Source organism: Oenanthe melanoleuca, linkage group LGE22 (assembly GCF_029582105.1).
Source record: "Oenanthe melanoleuca isolate GR-GAL-2019-014 linkage group LGE22, OMel1.0, whole genome shotgun sequence".
NCBI lineage: Eukaryota > Metazoa > Chordata > Aves > Passeriformes > Muscicapidae > Oenanthe > Oenanthe melanoleuca.
In genome coordinates this window covers 2,918,690-2,939,506 of record NC_079363.1, presented here as the reverse complement: position 1 = coordinate 2,939,506, position 20,817 = coordinate 2,918,690, and the positions used below count along the sequence as shown (strand labels likewise).

Here is a 20,817-nt window from a genome sequence, read left to right as displayed (position 1 = left end):
CTGAGAGCTCGTCCGGATTCATCTCCAGAGGCAGCAAAGAAATTAGTGAACGCCACTGCCCCCTAATGAATTCCCTTTCCAGCAGAGCATCAGGGAGTGAAATGCTGACAAAGGAAGCGATTGCAAGTTGTCAAAATGACTCATCCAACCCCTCATCAAAATATTTTTCTCTTTCCTTGCTACTTCCTCTCTTTTTTTTCTTTTGAATCATAAAACTGCAGGTTTTTCTTCAGAGTGCTCTCCCCTTCCCCATGTCCATATTCACAAAAACAAATTGATTATTCTTGAAGTCTCATGCACCACTTATTATTCCTTGGAAATACCTAAAAGACATTAAATGAAACTGCCTTACCACTGGGATCCAGAAGAAACAACAAGAATTTGGCCAACAGAAAAATTTTACCCAATGCTAAGCAACTTTCCCCAAATCTCTTCCCTTTTAGGAACCCAGTGGCTCTGGCGAGTTTGGGAACCTGGGCTGCTGCAGCACAGCTGTTCCACAGATGTTTAATTGCAGCATATGCTGCATTCCAAGTGTCTCCCACACATCCAGCTGGGATAATGGGGTGCAGAGCGGGAACGGGGCACATCTTCAGTCTGGCTGATGAGCCTGGTTTCCTCCACAGGGCTCCCAACAACTGCTCTTCTTTGAAGTCAGATCTGCATTTTGCTTCTGATAAGTCTGTTTAGAACTTTAAGGACTGTGGAAGTTTCAAACTGCAGCTTGAAGCCTCTTGTATTTGTTTAATCTGATATTTCCAATTGTGCTGGCAGCTCAGTTTACACTGTAAGCCAGAACTACACAAACAACGGTGTAATCTAAACGTTGTAAATATCTGGAATTATCCCTTTTGGATACAGCAAAAGTAGCAGTTTACACAGCTAATTTATACCACCAGCCCCTCAAACTGGCAGAAGTTGCCATTACAGGTTCAATTAATGGCTTTGGGGATCCTGGAGTTGCAGTCACATCCTGCGGTCTCCGTGTGCATCTTCTTTTCAACCTCTTGATATTGGAAAGCTCTGTGTTTGGAGGAGGTTTGGCATAATTTTTATGATCCTGACTCTTGGAAAATGTTTTTGGAGGAGGTTAATGAGGATGAGGGAACAGAACCTGGGTATTTCCAGCTGCCATGCCATTGTATAATATGGATATTCCTCCAAGCATTGCTCCCTTCTAAGGGACCAAGGGTGTTCAGTTGTTTGAACTATAATGTCCTTTTCTTCTCCCACTTCACCTACAAAGAGCTGAAAGAGCCCTTTTGTTTTGACTTTCCAGCTGCCAGTTTGGAGAAGGCCTTGAGAGGTTTCCTGCCTCACCTCCTTGGGCTGGTGAGTAGGAAAGAGAGGGATTCATGTCCCTGGTGTGAGTCAGAGCCTTCCCTGGTGTCCAACCTAATCCACTGATTAAGACTTCCTCTGTTGGTGCAGAAAGCCCCTGGGGAGAGCAAATTACCCCCACTGCCCTGAGCACAGCCCCGGGCTCCCTGCCTGGGAGCTGTCTCCCTGTGGAGTCTGAAGGACAGGTCTGGCAAAGTCACCCAATTCAGCCCTCACTGGTGAGTGTGGTGGATCTCACCAAGCTGGAACACGCTATTGTTCCTTTTTTGTTCCCCCTAGAGACTTCCAGGAGGTGAATCTGAAAGCACTCTGACACCCAGCCTTGGGAGAAGCTCCACAATAGCAAAAGCCAAAGAAGGAACTGTCACAAATATGAACTTGCAGCATCATTGTAGAAAAACCGACACTGATGGCACAGAATATAAATTTGTGAGCAAACAGAAATATGTCACAGATCCTGGATGAAACCTGATCTGCTTCACTGGTGTTTCAGGGAAGGTCATAATGAAATGCTGCCCATTCCCAGGATTCTGCACATTGCCAGAATCCCCAGAATTCTGTGATTCTGTGTATGTAACTGGGAGATATTTTGAGTCCTTGCATACAAATCCAGACCTTAAACTCACCTTAACTGAAACACCTTAAACTGAATTTACTGGTGTTCTGGATACAGAAAGGATCCATTATGACACAACTTCCACAGTGTTTGTTGTTCTACAGTTGACTTTCTTCTTTTATTTTTCCTTTGAGTTACTTTTCCGCACCCAAAATTGTGAAATTACCCCCACAAAGTGCAAGTCCGCAAAACATCCCATCATACGCAGCCCTATGAGACACAAAACCCCAAACGACACACTGCAAACAAATCACAAAGAGTTCCTTCAAAAATGTTCCTAAACTATAATTAGCACTAAGTTAGGGGAGTACTTCAAACCGTAATGTATTCGAAGGCAACTTGCAAACAGAGCACTTTTAGATTCCTTTTTATTTCCTCAGTAGTTACTATTTGCCGGGCTGGTTTGCATTTTGAGGAGCATTTATTGCTGCCAGGCAAACCAAACCCTTAAGTACTTAAATTAACGTCCTGATCCTATCAAGGCCAGCTTCCCAAAATATATATAAGGGACAGCATCCCCGCGTCGCTCCAGCGGGATCCCTGCTCCTACCTGCACCCGAGCAGCCCCGTAACTTTGCTATTCCACCTTCAGAGGCGCGATGAGCAGGCAGGCACCCACGGTGAGGTCCGTCCTGGGACGAAGAGGCTTCAGCTCGGCCTCGGAGATCTGCGGGCGCAGCTACGCCAGCCAGCCCGTGCGCTGCGGCGCCTACAGCAGCCGGAGCGTCTGCAACCTGGGCGGCAGCCGGAGCATCTCCTACGCCAGCGGCGGCTGCGGCTCCGGCTGCTTCGGGGACATGGGTCTGGCCGGCGTGGGGAGGCTGGGGCTGTGCGGCCCCCGCGGCTACAGCATCGTGCGCGGGTACCCCGAGCGCAAGGACGGCATCCAGGGCATCTGCATCGACGAGCGGCTGCTGAAGCCGCTCTGCGTCGGGGTGGACCCGCTGGAGCACGAGATTCGCTGCCAGGAGAAGGAGCAGATCAAGACCCTCAACACGCAGTTTGCCTGTTTCATCGACAAGGTGAGTGCGGGCCTGCTCCAGAATTGCTCTTCCTGGAGGAAAACAAAACCTGGCCAACCCCCTCCCAAACCCAGGAGTCCGTCCACCTCCGCCAAAGCCCCAGTCCAGCTCTGCCATGGGTCGCTGAGCTGGGTCCACGCAGGGGTCCAGCTTTCCACAGAGAATTTTAAGATAATTCTAATAATTTTTAATAACTACTAATAACTTTAAAAGCGTGTTGGTCCACACTGAGATCTTTTTAATGGGGGTCATTTCAGCCCTGTCCCTGTTCTGGCATTCCATGGCCTTTGAACCATGGCCATGGTTGCACTGGACTTCCTTGCAGGTGTCTCCTCTTGGACAGTCTCAGTTCAAATTGGATTTCTTGCTGCAGCTCAGGTAGAAGTTACAGCCCTGACAGGTTCATCTTTCTGTCCTGTGTTAAATAATTCCAACAACTCCCTCTTTGTCTTTGACTTTAAATACAGCAACAGTTCAAAAAAACCTGGTTAATCTAGATCCAGACATGCAAAGGTTTGAGATCAAATCTGATCTGTCACCCAAGGATCCCTTTGTAAAAAAACAGAGACAAAGCATCTGAGGACTCAATTTTATCCTAAAATACATCAGAGGTACCATCTGGAAGTTTTGTTCCTAATACTTATTAAGAAATGCAAATTTAGAAACCAGGCTCCTGAATTTCTGAATAATGTATACATGGGAGTCTTTCTAAATAATGTAGACATGACATTTAGATTTCTATAATAATATAATTTAGATGTCTGAATTCTAGATTTTGAAATAATTCAGACTCATGGCATAAAGATTTCTTAATAAGGGCAGATAACTTTCAGATCAAGATGCTGTATCATCTCTCACGTCCTAAAAATCCCATTCCTGCACCTGTGGTTAGGAACAGAGAGTTAAGCAGGTGTTGAGTCCCTGCCTTCACCTCTTTACTTGAAGAATTACTATCCTTTGCTTTCAGGTCCGATTCCTGGAACAGCAGAACAAAGTGCTGGAGACCAAGTGGGGCCTCCTGCAGCAATATGTGCTGCCAAAAAAAGGGAAAAACCTGGAACTCTACTTTGAGAACTACATCTGTGACCTGAGGAAGCGCCTGGACTGCTTGCTCTGTGAGAAGCAGAAACTGGGCAGTGAAGAATGTGCCACAAGCCAGCTGGTGGAGGAGTTCAAGTGCAAGTAAGGACCTCTGGGCTCCTCTCCTTGGTGGCGTTTTGCTTTTCTGGTTCATCTCGAGCAACTTCTCCCAGACTTGTGGCATGTCCCCTCTGGGAGTGCCACATTCTTCTGTCTCACTGGCAAGCTCTTTGCATTGGTAATGTTGTTGTTGCTCATGAAGCAGCTTCTGATCTTGGGATGGTTTAATGTTGGTCTCCAGACACTGATCTGGCAGTGCCCGATGGCAGTCCCAGCAAGACAGAGTTGTCATTTATACCTGGTGGTTATTGTCATTTATACCTCAGGTTACTGTCATTTATACCTGAGGTTATTGCATTTGTACCTGGTGGTTGGTGTCTGAGCAGCTGAGCATTTTTCTTTCCTCAGCCCTTTTCTCCTCCTTTTCCAACAGGTATGAAGAGGAAATCAACAGGCGCACAACTGTGGAGAATGAGTTTGTGGCACTCAAAAAGGTGAGAAGCTCAAACAACATGAACTGTTGTACCAGCAGCAGGTTTATCTGGGGCAAAACTTGGCTGAAATAGTTAATTATTTCCAAAAACCTACAAAAACGTTAAGATGAGTTGGAGGGAGACTTAGAAAGAGGCACAGGGTTGGGAAAAGAGTCAAGTAGAAAGTAAAAATAATGTCTCCTCAAAGTTTGCATCATCAGCACTACAGCACCACTTTTGTTGCCTCAAAAACATTCCTGAAGTGTGGGAGGGGGACAGAACAGGACAGGTCACACCAGAACACCAGGTTATTTCTGGCTGTCTCTCCACATCCTTTATTCTTGGACATCAGAAAAGCAGGAATCATTTGAAGAATATTAAAAAATTGTGTTTAAATACTCATTAGTCAATTGTGGGTTTGTAGCTGCGTCCTAAGCGATAAATCAACTAATTCCTGTAAGTCGTGTTGGAAACGTTTCGTTTTTCTTCAGGAGGCAGCAGGATATCCTGACTCACCCTCTCACACCTTTTTTCTCTTGAAATCTTGTTGAGACACATTTCTGTCTTGCCTCTGTGTGTTTCTCCAACATTTACAGCCAAGTTTGGGCTAGAATACGTGTGTCTCTCCTCTTGCAGGATGCAGACTGTATCTTCCTGAACAAGGAAGAGCTGGAGGTGAAGGTAGATCTGTTAAGGAGGCAGCTGGAGCTGCTGAAATGTGTGTTTGAGGAGGTGAGTTCCTCTGGTACATCCCTGGACTTTGGTGGTCCTGTCTCATCCTTCAAGTGCTCCAAATTTGTACTGCTTGAAACTCCTCTGGGATGTGTCTCATACAAAGCCCCAAATAATTAAAAGCATGGAAGCACAATATAAAATTAACATGATTGTGCTGGAGATAGGGTGGTTCCCCCTTCCTTCGTGCAGCTCCAGGTAGGAATTGGCTGAGTCCTAACTCTACCCCAGAGAAAAGATGTGTCTGTCTTGTTCCTCCGGATTGCAGCTGCCTGATTAGAGCTGAAGCAACTCCCAGCTCTGTCCTGTCATTAAATCACTCAGGCAGCAGGAGATGAGAGGATACCAAGGGCTAAGTCACTGCAGTTCCTTGCCCTTGATGTGGACAGAATTGCTGCAGGTCAGCACGTAGGTCAGCACTAACAGGGAACTCATGCCGCCGCAGGATTTTCTGCTGAGCCACCCCGAGGGGCATTTCTTGACTTGTTCTATCCCTCAGCGACTCCATGTCCCAGCCTTTCCCTCCCTGCAGAGCCTGGGAGGTGCAAAGAGCTGACTGAGCCCTTCCCAACCCCCAGGAAAGGGCCCAGGTTGATCGCCAGCTCTGCGACACCTCTGTCATCGTCAAGATGGACAACAACCGAGACCTGGACATGGAAAGCATCATCAAGAACGTTGAGTGCTGGTACCAGGAGATTGCCCAGAAGAGCAAAGAAGAGGTGATGCTTTCTACCAGACCAGGGTGAGCAAGAGGCCAGCTGGGTCTGTGCCTGGCAAAGTCGCAGGCCAAAAGTGACGACTGTCCTGTTCCTTGGTTCCAGTTTCAGGAGCTGCAGGATAAGAGAGGGAAATACTGCCATGACCTGCAGAGCAACAAGTGTGAGATTTCAGAGCTGACCCGGATGATCCAGAAGCTGCAGTGTGAGCTGGAGAGCGTCAAGAAGCAGGTAGGAGATGTTTCCAGAGAAGTAGGACAGCTCAGACAAGGGGCAAGGTGATGCATTAATCTCGAGAATCTTGAGATCTGCTCTAGGTCCTGGCTGGAAAGTGAAAAGTGGGTGGAGAGGGATGGGATGCTAGTGGAGTTTCCCTGTTTGCGATTGGAAGAGCAGATTTATCCAAACCCAGAGTGTCCAAGGACTAGGATAAGAAGCTTTGCAGACACCTGCACTGTTGTCCTCCCCTGACAGGTCTCCTGCCTGCAAACCTCCATTTGTGACGTTGAGCAGCGTGGGGATTGTGCCCTCAAAGATGCCCGGGAAAAGCATGTTGAGCTGCAGAACGCTCTGCAAAAGGCCAAGGACGAGCTGGCCTGCATGCTCAGGGACTACCAGGAGCTGCTCAACGTCAAGCTGGCCCTGGACATCGAGATTGCCACCTACAAGACTCTGCTGGAGGGTGAAGAGAGCAGGTGGGTGCCTCATTTCCCTCCTGTGTATCTGAGGCCATGGCAGCCCCTGCTCCCCAGTGAATTCTACAGCTCCAAGACCTCCCCAGGCTCACAGAAACTGGACCTGGAGAGGTGCTTGGAGGCTGTGGAGGTAACATGGGTGCCAGCAAAAGCAGCCCCTGTCCTGGGGACAGCGAGGCGTGTTACAAGGGACCAAGGGTCTGGATGGTGGCTGGAAGCTGTGACTAACGTGTGCTTCTCTTTTCTCCCCACAGGATATGTGTGGGGAACCCTGTGAGCGTGTGTAAGTAACTGCACATTTTCAGTCATGAAGATTCTTTTGTTTTAGGAAAGGTTCCTTTGGGAGCAGCACTACCTGTCTGCCCCAGGTCCCTTTGCTTCCCTTCTCCAGTTCTGGAAAGCTTAGCCTCAGAAATCTCAAATACCTTAGAATTTTTAAAAAATCATCTTTTGAAGTGAGTGGAGAAGGTCATACTCAAGACTCCACCCTTGGAGGCAACAGGGAGATGTCCTGGGGACACGGGATATGTGCTGAATGTGGGACCAGCAGCATGGGAAGGGGGAGGATGCACGAGGGGATGTGTTGGAACGGGGAAGGAGCAGGAAGGAACAGGGCTCAGACGTGTTGGATAAATCCGGAGGAGATGGGGTTTGGGTGGTTCTGTCACTCAGGAAACAGCCTTGCAGTTTCCCCCTAACTCCGCTCCCCGGGCTCCGTTGCAGCTGTGGTCAGCAGCGGCTACAACGTGCCCGAGGACTGCGGGATGATGGTCGGCGGGGCCGCGTGCGGCTACGGCTCGCTGGGCCGGCGGGCCGGCAGGCACGGCTCCCCGGGCGGCGGCTTCAGCTCCCGCAGCGCCGGCGTCCACCCCAGGAGGGTGCTGAGCTCGGTGGCCAAGCAGTGCATCCCCGAGGTGTTCTGCCAGGCCGGGGCGGTCAGCTGCAAGGCCGGGGCCTTCAGCTCCCGCAGCGGGGGGCACCCGGCCCGCGGCGCGGCCAGCGCGGCCGCCGGCGCCAGGATGGGGCCCTGCCAGGCCGCGGGAGTGCTCGGCTTCGGCAGCCAGGGCTGCGTCATCCGGCAGCTGGCGGGCCCCCCGTCGTCGTGTCCAGCAGCCCCGAGGTGGTGGGATGCAACAACGGCGTGGTGGGCAATTTCGGGGTGGTCAGAGACCCCTGCGTGGTCCCGTAGGCCGCGGCGTGCCGGGCGTGCCAGGCCTGCCGGGCCCTTCCTCTGCCCTGAGCAGTAGCGTTTGCCACCAAACCCGTTCCCACATTTGTCAGCCCCGGATTTATCCCCCAAACCGTGTTTTCAGAGTCCCCAAGCCTAAATTCCCCTCTAGAAACTTCTGCAGGTGCTCAGCACAGTGTGATTTCTGAATCCTCACTTAAGGTTATCGCAGCTTTAAGGGTTTGTTTGTTGCGCTGCTTCTCCCTCTGTCTTTTCCCATAACGAGCTGATTAATTAACAATATTCCCCACTCCAAGCTCCCTCTTTTTTGTTCCAGCTCCTCCCAAAGCATTTCAGAAAAGAGAGTGAGGATTTAACTGCTTAACTTTCCCAGGAGATGCTGCCAAGAGCAGACTCCCTTTATTTTTATCCTATCTTTTTTTTTGCTCCAAGAAAACCCTGCGCTGCAAATTTATGCTTAAACCTGAAACAAGGCAATTTTCAAAGCACCTGCTGGTTACTCCACAGGTTTTTTTTTTTTTTTTTTGCGTGTGGAATTTGCTTATGGATGAACATGTAGTACCTTAATTTGCTTCTGCATGTTGGGGTGGCTAGCTCAAGGCGTACTGATTTTTAGAAGAGATCACCCCCTTTCCTTTTCCATTCCCCCAGAATACCACGGGAAGTTACTGGTGCATAAACTGTCATGTTGAAACCTTGGACAGCACAAATGGAGCTGTTCCCATTGACTGCCCAAACTTCCCAGCTTCTCACTGTGTCCTCAATAAACTGCTTTAAAAGGATGTCTTTTGTCTCTCAATTTTTGCATAGATAGTATTTAAAGAAACTACAAAAGGTGAAAAAATACTCTGGGGAGAAGTAAGAGCCAAAGAGACCTTTGGATTCTCTGTAGGCAGTTTGGGACACGGTGGGCTCAGTGTCACTGGGGTTACTCTGGTTTAATCATCTCCTCATAGCATATTATGTAAGATACTTTATAAACCAATTAACAATTGATGTCAAAGGTTTCCAGGAATATCCAAAATAATCCTGAGCACCAGTGGTGTTTTCCAGCTTGGTGCAACCTCCAAACAATGTATTTGTTTGATCCTTTCATGTCAGAGCAGTTGAATGAAGATGAGTCCAGCACTGTCCTTCTGGGCTCTGGTGATCAGGGCTGTGGGACCAGAGTCCTGCCTCAGACACAACACCTCGGCTTTAGTGGCATTGGTGATGATGACAAAGTGTTATTTGAATGGGTTAAAAGGCAATGAGATCTCTAGGCCATAATGGGGTGGGATTGACTTTGCCATGGTTTTGGAGTCTTCCATGTTGGGCTCAGCAGGGTTACTGGGGGCTTATTTCATGGAAAAAAAATGGTATTTCCACAGGGTGATTCATCTGGCCAAACACAGGTGCCTAACTTGGTATGAAATGTGTTGAGCTTGAGGCCGTCTGGGCCATGGGATCTGTCCTGGCTCTGGAGGCAGCCCCGGGCAGGGGGATTAGCCCAAACACGGGTGTCCCATGACAGGCCAGTTCCCAGGAATCCTCCCTGCCTCTCCCCGCCAGGCTTGCAGACGTTATTATCACAGGGAATTTCTTCCTGTCTCCAGCCCAGGAAGAATTACAGGTCACACAGTCCCAGTAATCTCCCTGCTCTCACAGGGCAAAATTCTAATTGCAGCCTGAAAAAGGGGACAATTAAAGGGGCGGGGAAGAAGATCAGCAGCTTTGGGGAAGGGCAGGGGATGTCCTTTCTGTGCTGAGAGTGGAAAATGCATCATCCAGCTCTGACCAGCCCAGTGCCAGACCCCGCTGTGGGGAGTTGGGTGCTTCTCCTCCAGCTGTGCCCTCTCTCCAAGGAGGAATCCCAGTCAGCAGGTTCATTTTTAATTGGCAACAAGGAGGAAGGATGGAGCCCACCTCAGCAGGGAATTTGCATCTCAGCTTGCTTCATTCATCACTCACAATTGGAATTTGGAAAGAGGAGTCCCTCACATCAGGCAGCTTCTGTTAATTGTGTGCACATCACGGATTCCTCCTGGTGTCCGGGTGTCACTCAGCCTTGGCCAAGTGTCCAGGAAACACTGCAGCTCCAAATCTGGGTCTTGTGTCTGTGAGGAGGCCTGGCCATCCCTTCCCAATCCATACCCAGCATGATTCAGCTTGGCTTTGTGCCGAGCTCTCTTTCCCTTGGGTTTTGCTAAAAGGATGGTTTCTTGAGGAAGAGGAGGGGGAGGAAGCTCTGCTTTGGGGCTGGGCTTTGGTCCTCACCTGGCTGACCTGACCCATTGCTCTTCCCCCACCTTCCCTGCCTTTATGGCCTGGAAAAACAGGAACTGGCTCTGGCACTCCCAGCTCAGCGGGGTGGGGGCCGGGCAAGCCCCAGAACCTGCAGAGCTTCCCCCGACCATGAAAGTCAGACACGGAGCAGCCCCAGGTGAGAGAGGACCTGAGCCTGGCTGAGCCTGTGGGGCCTTGGGCTGAGCTCAGACAGGAGCCTCAAATACTCTGAGCGTTACCAAGAATGACTCTTCCCATTCCTGACTGAGGAAGCAGGAGGTGACTGCCTAATTTCAGAGGAATAATGAACTTTTACTGGCCTGAATAATAGAGAGAAGAAAGGGAGATGATCCTGCCTCACCCAAAACAAGGGCAGCTCCTTTCCTCCTCCTCCTGGAGCCAACACCCAAATATTCTGAGCTATAATATTAACAAACCAAAGAGGGAAATGAAGGCTGCATTTATTTTTCTCTCTCTGGCTACAGCACTTAAAATTTTATCACAGAAGCAAAGGGAAAAGGTTCATCTCAAATGGTTTTCAAACCATTCATTAAAGCTGTAAAACAATTTTAAAATCCTCTCGGCAAGGGATTTCTACCCGTCTTCCCAATATTTATTTGTGTTTTTATCTTGGGGATTGTTTTGTCTTTATTTTTATTTCCTTTTTAGTCTTAAGGAGCGTTTTGACTGTTTCTCCCGTTCTTTCAATAGCAACAAGTACAAACACTTGTTATAAGTTGGGGAACTGAAATTTCTGTCAATTAAAAATAATCAAAGAAAACATCTTGATACTGGAGCAACGTCTCCATGAAGTTCTTTTAGAAAAAAAAAAAAAAAAAAAATTAAATACATTTAGAAATACCATTCCAGGAATTTTATTCGATTAAATGTCTTGGGTTTGGTTGACTAATTGAATAAAATTAACATCATCCCAACCAAAACCAAGACACCAAACCAAAGCCTAACATGGCTAAGGAGATGAGAATGGCAAGCAGCAAACCATCCAGGCTGAGTGGCACGGTCCAGGTCTCTTCCATCTTCCAGGGGACACATGGAGGGGTTCCCCCTCCAAAAACCCAATGTGTGCTGCCAGAAGAGCAGCATGAGGAGAGAGGAGACTCTGCTCCTGCACCAGACACCTCCCACCCTCCCCAACAAGCATCTTCCAGTTCAGCCATCCTGAGCAGGGCGGGACAATTCTGCCACAAATTCATCTTTAAACAGGAGAGATTGATGGCACAAACCCACCCAGGCTGAGCTTAATTTACCAGTTAGAAAGGTGAAGGTCTGGCCCAGGCTGCTGAGAGAAGCTGTGGCTGCCCCGTCCTGGAAGGTGCAAGGCCAGGCTGGGCAGGGCTGGGAGCACCTGGAATGGGATTTAAGACCCCTCAATGGGATTCTTCTCCTACATCATCACTCTGCACTGGAATGGAGGAAGAGCAGGAAGAGGTGGGACCTGACAGGAACAGAGGGAAAGTAATCTCCCAGAAAATCACCTCTCAAGAGTGCTGGCCACAGCGTGTCCCCGCAGCACCAGGCAGGAGCAGCAGCACAACCTCAGCGGGAGGAACACCCATCCCAGCAAACAGCTGAGCTGGTAATTAACCTGGCAGAATGAATGGAACAAGGAAATGTTCTCCCAGCCAAGGCTGTCATTTAAGCTTTTCCACTTGCTCATTATTCCCGTGTGTAAGAGTTACCAAAATGTTTTTTTATGTCAAAAGCCGACACCAACCACCACAAGCCAAACAAAACCAGGCAGGCTCAAGAGACACTTCTTCCATCCAGCCTGGATAAGGAATCCAAGATAAGGAATATTTACTTAAGTCTGCCACTAGACAGGCTCTTTCCCTGGTGTCTCTGCCCCTTCCTTCTCTCCTGACCTGAAATAAGATAAAGACGCTGAACCTCTGCACTTTAGCATTGAATGAGGAGTTTTTGAAGCCTTTAGCTCAGTATCAGCAGTAAAGGGAAAATCAAACTCATCCGCCTTTAAATCAACAGCAACAGCAAAAATTGGATCAGATTTACTGGGACAAGAACCCTTTCTGGCCTCTGTGGAGATGGTGGTGGTGGAGAATGTCTGGAGAAGGTGAGAGGGACACGAGGGGAGGATGTTTATGCCTTAGGCTTGGCTTTAACAATCTCAGAGTGGGGAATTCAGAGATTTGGGGTTCTGGCAGCAGAGGAGTTGCAGGATGAATCCCACTCATGGTGATTCCAGTTGCTCTCACTCTGCAAACAATGAAATAGAGAGAATGAGCAGAGATCTGGGGATGAATCACCTGGGACTGTGAGAAAGAAATCTCAGGAGTAAATCTGCCTCCTTTGCTGGCAAGGCAAGGAGCGGGATTTTTGCTTTACTCCATGGTGAATTCATTACAGAGCCAAACTGGGAAGTCCCCAGTCACACCACAACGATTTGGTTTGGAACATCCCACTTTAAAGCAAATCAACTCGTGCCATTTCAGCTTTTGATTTTAGGTGTTAGCAAAAAGGTTTAAATGTCTCAGAAGTTCCTGGAGGACAGAAGGTGACTGATGAGTCCCCATCCCTGGAGGCGTCCAAGGGGTGACTGGACACAGCTCAGGTGTGGGTGACAAGCTGGGGATCGGTCACAGGTTGGACTCTGTCATCCTGGAAGGCTTTTCCAGCCTCAGTGATTCTGGGATTCTCTGAAGCAGGTGCAGATTTATGGCATCCTACACCCAAGGAACGATTATCAGGGATAATCTGGCTTCTTTGGTTTTGGCTATCCAATTATCAGTCTGTTTCCAGTTCCTGGGAAGTCCAGTGGTTTTATTTCCCCTTTCTGACTCCAAATGAGATGTCTGTTCTCCTGAGACATTACTTTCTGTTCATTACCATTTACTACAGCCCTTACTCCACTGTCACTAGTTCCAGCACACAAAATGGAGCCAAGTGGGACATTCAGCTGCACTCATGGGAAATCCAAGGTTGGACTGTCAGCCCTGCAGCCCCAGGAAGGTGGGAACAAACAAGATCCAAAGAACCTGCAACAGAGCAGATTGTGGATAGATAGGTTAGAAATTAGTCCCTAATTAGTTCCTCTGCCAACACTCATTCCTTGCAGTAAGACAGCTCCACAATCCATGCTTTATTCCAAAGCAAGCTGTTCCCTGTGTTGTGGTCAGTGTTACTAATGGGAGGGAGGGGAAAGGGTTTGGTCAGAGATCTGAGCTGTGAAGGGGTGGATCAGGGCAGGACAAAGATATTCCAGGCCTGTGGTCCAGGCTTAGTGTGTGGGGAGGATTCTCCACCTCCTTGGGTAAAGCAAAGTGAGATCACACAGGCCTTTTTCCCCTTCAGCTTAACACAGCTTCCCTTTTAAGGTGGTGTTAGTGGAAATGCCTTTATTGATTTTTTTTTTTTTAATTTTTTTTTAATTTTTATTTTTATTTATTCTTCAGCCCTGGAATATGGGGAACATTGGACCCATTTCTTTGGTGGCCAAACCAAACATCTGGTAAATTCCGACCTAATTTTCAGGGGTTCAAGTTGTTCTTTTCTACAACCATGAAACCTTCTCAGGAGATTTGCTCTTCCCAGAGCACAGACAAGCAGAGTCACCTCTGTAAAGCTGGACTTGGTGATCCTTTTGAGTCCCTTCCAACTGAGAATATTCTGTGATTCTGTGATTGTTCCTCTCTGCTTTTTCCAGGTCTGTGTCATTGAGATGGCTCGAGGAAGCTCCTAGCCACAGACAACACCCTCCACAAATCTGCTCAGAAGAAAAGAAAGGAGCCCCAGCCCAGCCAGCCATGCAAAGCAGCCAGGGGTGAACCAGTGCCACTGGTCCTGGGCTGGCTCTGGGGCTCGTGGTGCTGCAGGAGCCCTGGGGCAGGGTGGGCTGGCGAGGCAGGAGCTGGCAGTGCTCAGCTGTGTCTGAACAGAGAAATCCCTCCCTTTCTGTCCATGGGAAATGCAGGTTGGATTTGCTTTTCCCCCTGAAACACCCGTGTGTCCAGGACAGCCTGGTTTGGTGGGACAGAGCTGGGCTGTGCTCCACCAGGGCTGTGGGCTGGTTCTGTTTGGGAACAAAAATACCAGGGATATTCTTCAGGGCTCAGGTGGAGAATCCTCTGTCTCCACCCAGCGCTCGCTGGCCATGGCCCAGCTCAGAGGGGGATTTATTCACTTCCAGGATTAAAGGTGTTTTCAGCTGTGCTGCATCACCCCAATCCGGGCAGTAGCTGCAGGATGGAGACTCCATTAGATAATTAGTTCTGCATTTCCCCCAAAGTGATGCAAATGAAGGGGATTCACTCTGGACAGCAGCTTTTCTACCACCTTTAGGCACAAAGTTTGTGACACCTCTGTTGCTGTGAAAATGGATAATTTTTGGAATCCAGGCCCCGTCAGAAATCCCAGGGCACAGCCCAGAGCAGGCGTCAAGGTTTTGAACCATAAAGGGAGGAGGAATCAGCTACTGAATATTATTGCACAAGAGCACTCCCAGCTCTGGAGGAGCCCAGATGTTGACCTGGGATAAGGAATTAAACAGGACCTCTGCCAGCTGCCTTGAAATGGGCTGTTTTGTACAACAAAAATTAATTGGCAGTTACTCTGTGAATAAAGTAAGGGGAAAGAAGGGAAAGAATAAAAACCATTCTGATTTTAAGGTTCATGTTCAGTTTTGGGGCCAAAGAATGAGGATGCAGGGAAAAGGAGTGAATTGTGCAACCAAGAGCTCTGTACTTAGAATGGGGGCCAAGAGCCTGCCCTGCAGAGCTCAGAGTGTGACAGTGCTGGGGTTTGGGTGGGAAGGAGGTGCTAAACGCCCCGGGGTGAAAGGCACTTATGCCAAACCCGGCAGCAATCTCAGAAACAACCAGACCTCTTTATCACGAGCTCTTGGAGTGACTTGAAAGGAGCTGCTCAAAGGGGCAGTGACGTTTTGGGGACAGCCCAGGGTGCTTGTCAGCCCTTAATGAAATGAGGCTGAGGAAGCCACAGCTGTCGTGCTCAGTAATTAAAGGGAAAGTAGAACCTCCTGTCTGTGCTTTGGGAGCAGCCTGGCTGCAGACAGGATCGGGAGGGCTGAGCTGAGCAGCGACAGCATTGCAAAAACGCCTGGGAGCAAAAAAACATGAAATGATCCCCAGGTGAAGCCAAGGAGGAGCTTGGAATACCAGGGGTGCAATTATTGGGATGCCTTGAACACCAAGCTGGCATTGGATCATTGAGATTTCCACATGCAAACCATTCTGCCTGGGGAGCAAGAGACGCAGGTGCTTCACACTCCCCGGGATCACTGCAGTGCCCAGCAGGTGGATTTCCCCACGGGATATTAAGGGAGAAAATTCAACCACATAATAACAAGAACAAAGGGAGTAACAAGGCCAAACATCGATGTGTGTTTGTTGCTCTGAGGAATTGCCCTGCAGTTCCCCCAGTGAGTGTCCCCAGTGTGTCTGTCCTGCCAAGCTGAGGGGAAGAGGGAGCCTGAATCACTGGGATCACCCTTCCCTGGAAGTGTCCCAGGCCAGGCTGGACGAGGCTTGGAGGAGCCCGGGACAGGGGAAGGTGTCCCTGCCCACGGCAGGAGCAGAACAAGATGAGCTTTAAGGTCCCTTCCAGCCCAAACCGCCCCAAAACCATTCCAGGACCCTGCTCCGTGGGGAGGGATCATCACCCCAGAGTGCCCTGACTGTTGCTTTGCTTTATCTCCAGGAACCTGAGGTTTGTGGCAATTCAATTGTTAATCTCTGGAAACGGAGGTTCGAGCCCTGCAGGCTTTTCTGAGCCAGGGAAATAGAGAGTGTGAGCCCGATGTTCAGCTGGCTGCTCCAGGGCACTGGGGCTTTAGGGAGCCCTGGAGTTCCTGAGCACTGGGGTGCAGTGGAGGCGGTTGCCAACTCCTCCAGGACACATGCTGCCTTTATCTCCACTTCTTTCAGCGCAGAAACCATCACACACAGCACACACGCTGAGCTGCCACGCTGGGGTGACACACGAGGCTTTCTGCGTGTTGGTGACAAAATGAATCACAAAAGTGGCTCCAACCATTCATTAAGGTAATAGGTGCATCCTCCAGCAGCTCAGCCTTCTCTCATCTCCTTAATCTGAGTGTCCATCTGGGAAGTTTAATGAGTAGGTGCTCACCACACCATTGTTATTTCTCCTGCTTCGAATTTGTCCCTTTATTTTGCTGAGGCAGCTGTGGGCAGATAAGAATTTCTGCTCTGGGATCACCCTCCCCGGGCCCTGCTGACTCCTGTCTCCGTGTTCTCCTGCAATGGTGGCTTTAGAAAACAGTATTTTCCTGGATGATCCCAAGCTCTCTCATTGGCTATTCATGGTCTCTCTCTCCAACTTGGTTTTTAGGTGTCTGAATTCAGGTAAAGGTCTCCCACGCTGGAAGTGTTTTTATTTATTGGTGATCTCACCTGCTGCATTGTTTTCACATGGCCTGAGAGAGGCTTTGTTCTCTAACCAATGTCTCTCCTTGTCCTTCTTCACTTTTAAATTCAGCACAGAGATGGTTTTGCTGATAAAATCTCAAGTGTTCTCTGCTCTGCTGCCAGCAAGGCGCATGAAATGTTTGTGCATTGTCTCCACTTTTGCTTTAAAGAAAACTCTAAAACAAAAGTTTGCAAAATTAACTCTTACATCAAGCACCTGCTCACGGGGCAGCTGCTCCCTGCGGTACTGCAGATCCTGGTGTGACACACAGACAGATTTCCAGACATATCGATGGGAACTAGTTGAAATTCCGAGGCTGAATTTCCCTCCTCCCACACTCTCCCTTTCACTCAGCTGCTGGGAGGCATCTCCAGAGTCCCCAGTTGGCTCTGTGCATGAAAGAACAGGTTTTCTGATTTAAACCCTCTGTGCCATGGAAGAGATGAGACAACCATCCTGTGAAACAGCACAGCCCTATTTCCCACCTCCAAATCTGATGCCCTCCCCATGGGAGACGTTTTCCCTCAAAAGCCATTCCTCAAAAAACTCTTCCAGTGGACACTTTGTGTCCTTGGGGGCTCTTTCTCCCCAGGGGATTCCCTTCAGTGCTCCCTGGGTTGCTCTGCTCTCTGCTGACCCCCACTCTGATCCCACCCCATTCCTTAGAGCCCCTGTGGTCTCTCAGCCACGGGTGCTGGCACAAAGTTGTCTGGATGATGTCAAAATGCCTCACAAATTCCTATGCAAAGGAGGGATGTTACAAAAAAGGGGTGGACACTTGTGGGGTTGGTATGAAACCTCTGTGTCTCTTGCAAAAGGTGGCTCCACGAGTTCCTCATGTGAGACATCACCTTGAGGAGGGCATTTTATAGAACCATGGAATATCCTGAGTTTGAAAGGACTCACCCAAATTATCAGTCCAGCTCCTGACCCTGTACAAGACATGCCAAAAATCCCAAAAATCATGTCCCTGATAGAGCTATCCAAAGGTTTCTGGAGCTCTGGCACCCTTGGGCCCGTGACCATTCCCTAGGGAACTTGCTCAGTGCCTGATCCCCTCTGCAAGGCAGAACCTTTTCCCAATATCCAACCTAACCCTCCTGACACAGCTCCAGCTCTCCCTGGGTCCTGTCCCTGCTCACAGGGAGCAGAGGTTGGAGCTGCTCCTTGAGATGAAGATGACGAGTCTTCCCTCAGTCTCCTCCAGGCTGACTTTGTGTGGCCCCTCCAGACCCTTCCCCATCTTCATGTCCCTCCTCTAGACCCTCTCCAACACCTTTAGGTCTTCCTTACATCGTGGCACCCAAATCTGCCCCGGGTGGAGGTGAGGCTGCCTCAGCCCAGAGCAAAGCAGGACAATCCCCCTCCTGGCCAGGCTGGTGCCCCCAGCAGGGGCTGTCCCTCCTGGCTGCCAGGGCACACAATGGATCCTAAACTCATTTTGTTCTCTGAGCAGACTGCCACAAGGCCCCAGCGATGGTGATGGGACCACACAGCCCGCAGAAGGAAGGAAGGAGTTTTGGGAATGTTGTACCTGGAAACACCGCAAGTGCAAGCGGTACAAATGGGCAGGAATCATGGAACAGCCTGGAAGGAACCTCAGGAATTATCGTTTCCATCTCTTTGCCCCAGAGCAGCATAAACGGACAGGGATGATCCAGGCTGAGGTGAGGAGTGGCCGTGGAGCAAGGTTACTGGTTCCCAGTTTCAGACCATCATCTCTAGCCCAGTCCCCACTAAATCCCTGTCTGCTTTGATGTGGGAGCCAAATCAGAGATGAGGAACAGCCACCTTTGGAGAGCAGGACCAGTAAAACCAGGGGAGGTGTCCCGGGGGCCTCATTAACCCTTTTGATGGTGACTTCGTGTCCCTTCCGCAGGGAGCCACAGGAGTGCCCAGCCTGCAGGGAGGGAGGGAGCACACCACCACCACCACCTCCATCAGGCCCTGACAGCCCCATTTTCCCAGGAGAGGGACTGAAAAAGTGCTTTTCTCACTGGGACAAAGCAGATTCAGGAGGCTGTTGGATGGTTTTTCCAGCCGGAATCCAACCACAGGTTGGAAGCGCCCCCAGGCACTCCCTGTCTGCAGGGGTGGCTCAGCAGGTCCCAGTTTAGGAGATGCTTAAGCAGAATGAATTTATCTGGGCACATGTAAATCTCCGAGGTGTTAAAGTCTCATGAAAGCCACCACAGCTCAAGGAATGTTTAGGTCCAAGCAGCTCAGGGGCTTCCCCTGTAAACCTGAGTGGAAGCTGAAGGTTGAAACCAAAGGTGAATCCCTGGGAGAAGCGGTTTCGTGTCCTCCTTGGAAAGAGGAAGGTTGGTCCTTTCTGCCAACACCATCCTACCCACAACCAGCCAGGACCAAGTGGGGACACGTGAAAAGGTCTCAAGGAAGGTGACCTGTGCAGGAACGCCACTGCAAACCGCCTGGGAAGCCCCAATCCCATGGGAGTCGTTCCTGCTTTGAAGCTGGGGAAGCTCCGCGTGTGACTCTGAACCGGCTTTGTGACAGCTCAGCAAACCGCAGGCACTGCCCTGCACTGATTCCTCTGATGTGCAAGGCTGGGCACCTGGAAAAGCCACTTCTTAGCGACAGGAGCAGCAGCCAGAGGCTGAAGATCAGGTTTGCTGCAGAGGAACAGCCTGCCAACTCTTCATACTCAGGAAGGGATCTCAGAGCTTGCAGCTGGTGGAGGGTCACTGTCCCATCAGCAGCATTTTCCCTGTTTTCCAACAAAACCAGGGGTTTGGAGGGTCTACATTCCAGAAACGTGAGTCACCCGTGTAGAACACGGCACACTATGGTGCTTGAACAGAGATACTGGGATAACTGGGAGCTGACCCCAGCCACATACAGATTCCTCACAGCTGGAAAAACTGGAAAGTTGTCCTCAGGGGAAAAGGGTCTTGTCTTTCCTGCCGTGAAGAGGAGATGCAGTCTCTCCGTGGTCCTGCTGGGCAGCAGAGCTTGGAGCAGCAGCTGTGCAGGGCTGAGCCACATGGAAAGCAGAACTGGAGCCTGGCTTCTCCTGGGTTTGGCTTGCCCGTGGTTGTGCCAACCTAAAAAAGTTCATGAAGGTCAGGTCTGGACCTCCCTGAGGGCTCAGTGATGCTCTGTCCTGTCGGTGAACGCCCTGTCCCCAGGCAGTGCTCCACGTGTGGCTTCAGACAACACACCCAGTGTCTTCTCCAGGGATTGCACCAATGCTTCGGCTCAAAACAAAACTCATTTCCAAAATATTTCTTCTATTTTCACTTGCATGCAAGAGGTCCCAGTGGTTGGGTTACCTCGAAGTGACACGAAGGATTCGGTGCCCAAAAGCTCATTTGATTTCTCCAACTATCCAGCAAATAACAGTAATTTGGGATAGTGAAAGGTGTTCTGGCCACAATAGGGGTTTGGAATGTTTCATGGTCCCTTCCAACCCAAACCATTCCATGATTCCATGATTCTATGAAAGTACATCTCATTGCAAGATGTGCATCTGTGTATACTCAGGCCAGCATAACTATAATGAAAGTACTACATTATTATAATTAAATATAGTATTTTTGTAATTTCATCCCATTATCAGACCTGTAAAAAAAAAAAAAAGAAAAAAGAAAGACTCTTCCAGGAAATACTCCACAAATATTCTAAATATCCTGATACTTTTTCCTGACTTTTAATTCAAGACAATGTGTTTCACATTGCAATAGCACTGAGTCCTCCCAGAATAAGTTAATTTTGCCCCAGCAAACATGTAAAGATTTCTCAGGGCAAGCTCTGCAATCCCTTGTGGTTTTGCGATTAGACACCTTTCCTAAGGCAAAAAAAAGGAACTTTATTTGTTCCCAAGAAAATTCAAAATTCTTTTTAAGAATTTAAATTAAGATGGGATGATGCCTTCTCCAGATACTACTGGAGTGATTTAATATCAAAAAGGTGTTCCAGGGGACAACCAGGCAAAACCTTCACTCCAGCTGACATTTCTCAACCTGCTTGTAACACTTCCCTTCTTTGTTACTTCTCCTGTTCATGTAAATCTGCTGTGTGACCTGGTCCCATCATACCCCTGTTCGAAATTTATCACCTTCTGTGGGCACATAAGTCCGTAATAAATCACTGTCACTTCCCAGAATTGCCTTATCTTTGATTCCAGGCATTCTGAGGGGCAGTGGAAGCCCCCTGGGCCCTGGCACAGGCTGTCCAGAGCG

At 49.3% G+C, this 20,817-nt stretch overlaps 1 protein-coding gene across 1 annotated transcript; it reads left to right on the top strand.

Moving 5' to 3' along the window:
- The first annotated feature begins 2,556 nt into the window (after window positions 1-2,556).
- Window positions 2,557-7,924, top strand: LOC130265902 (keratin, type II cytoskeletal 4-like). Its single transcript, XM_056515239.1, is given in 11 exon segments — window positions 2,557-2,979; window positions 3,947-4,161; window positions 4,553-4,613; window positions 5,229-5,324; window positions 5,903-6,041; window positions 6,044-6,066; window positions 6,146-6,271; window positions 6,515-6,735; window positions 6,990-7,018; window positions 7,459-7,818; window positions 7,821-7,924. Coding segments are annotated over 11 exon segments (1,797 nt in total).
- Window positions 7,925-20,817: the final 12,893 nt, after the last annotated feature.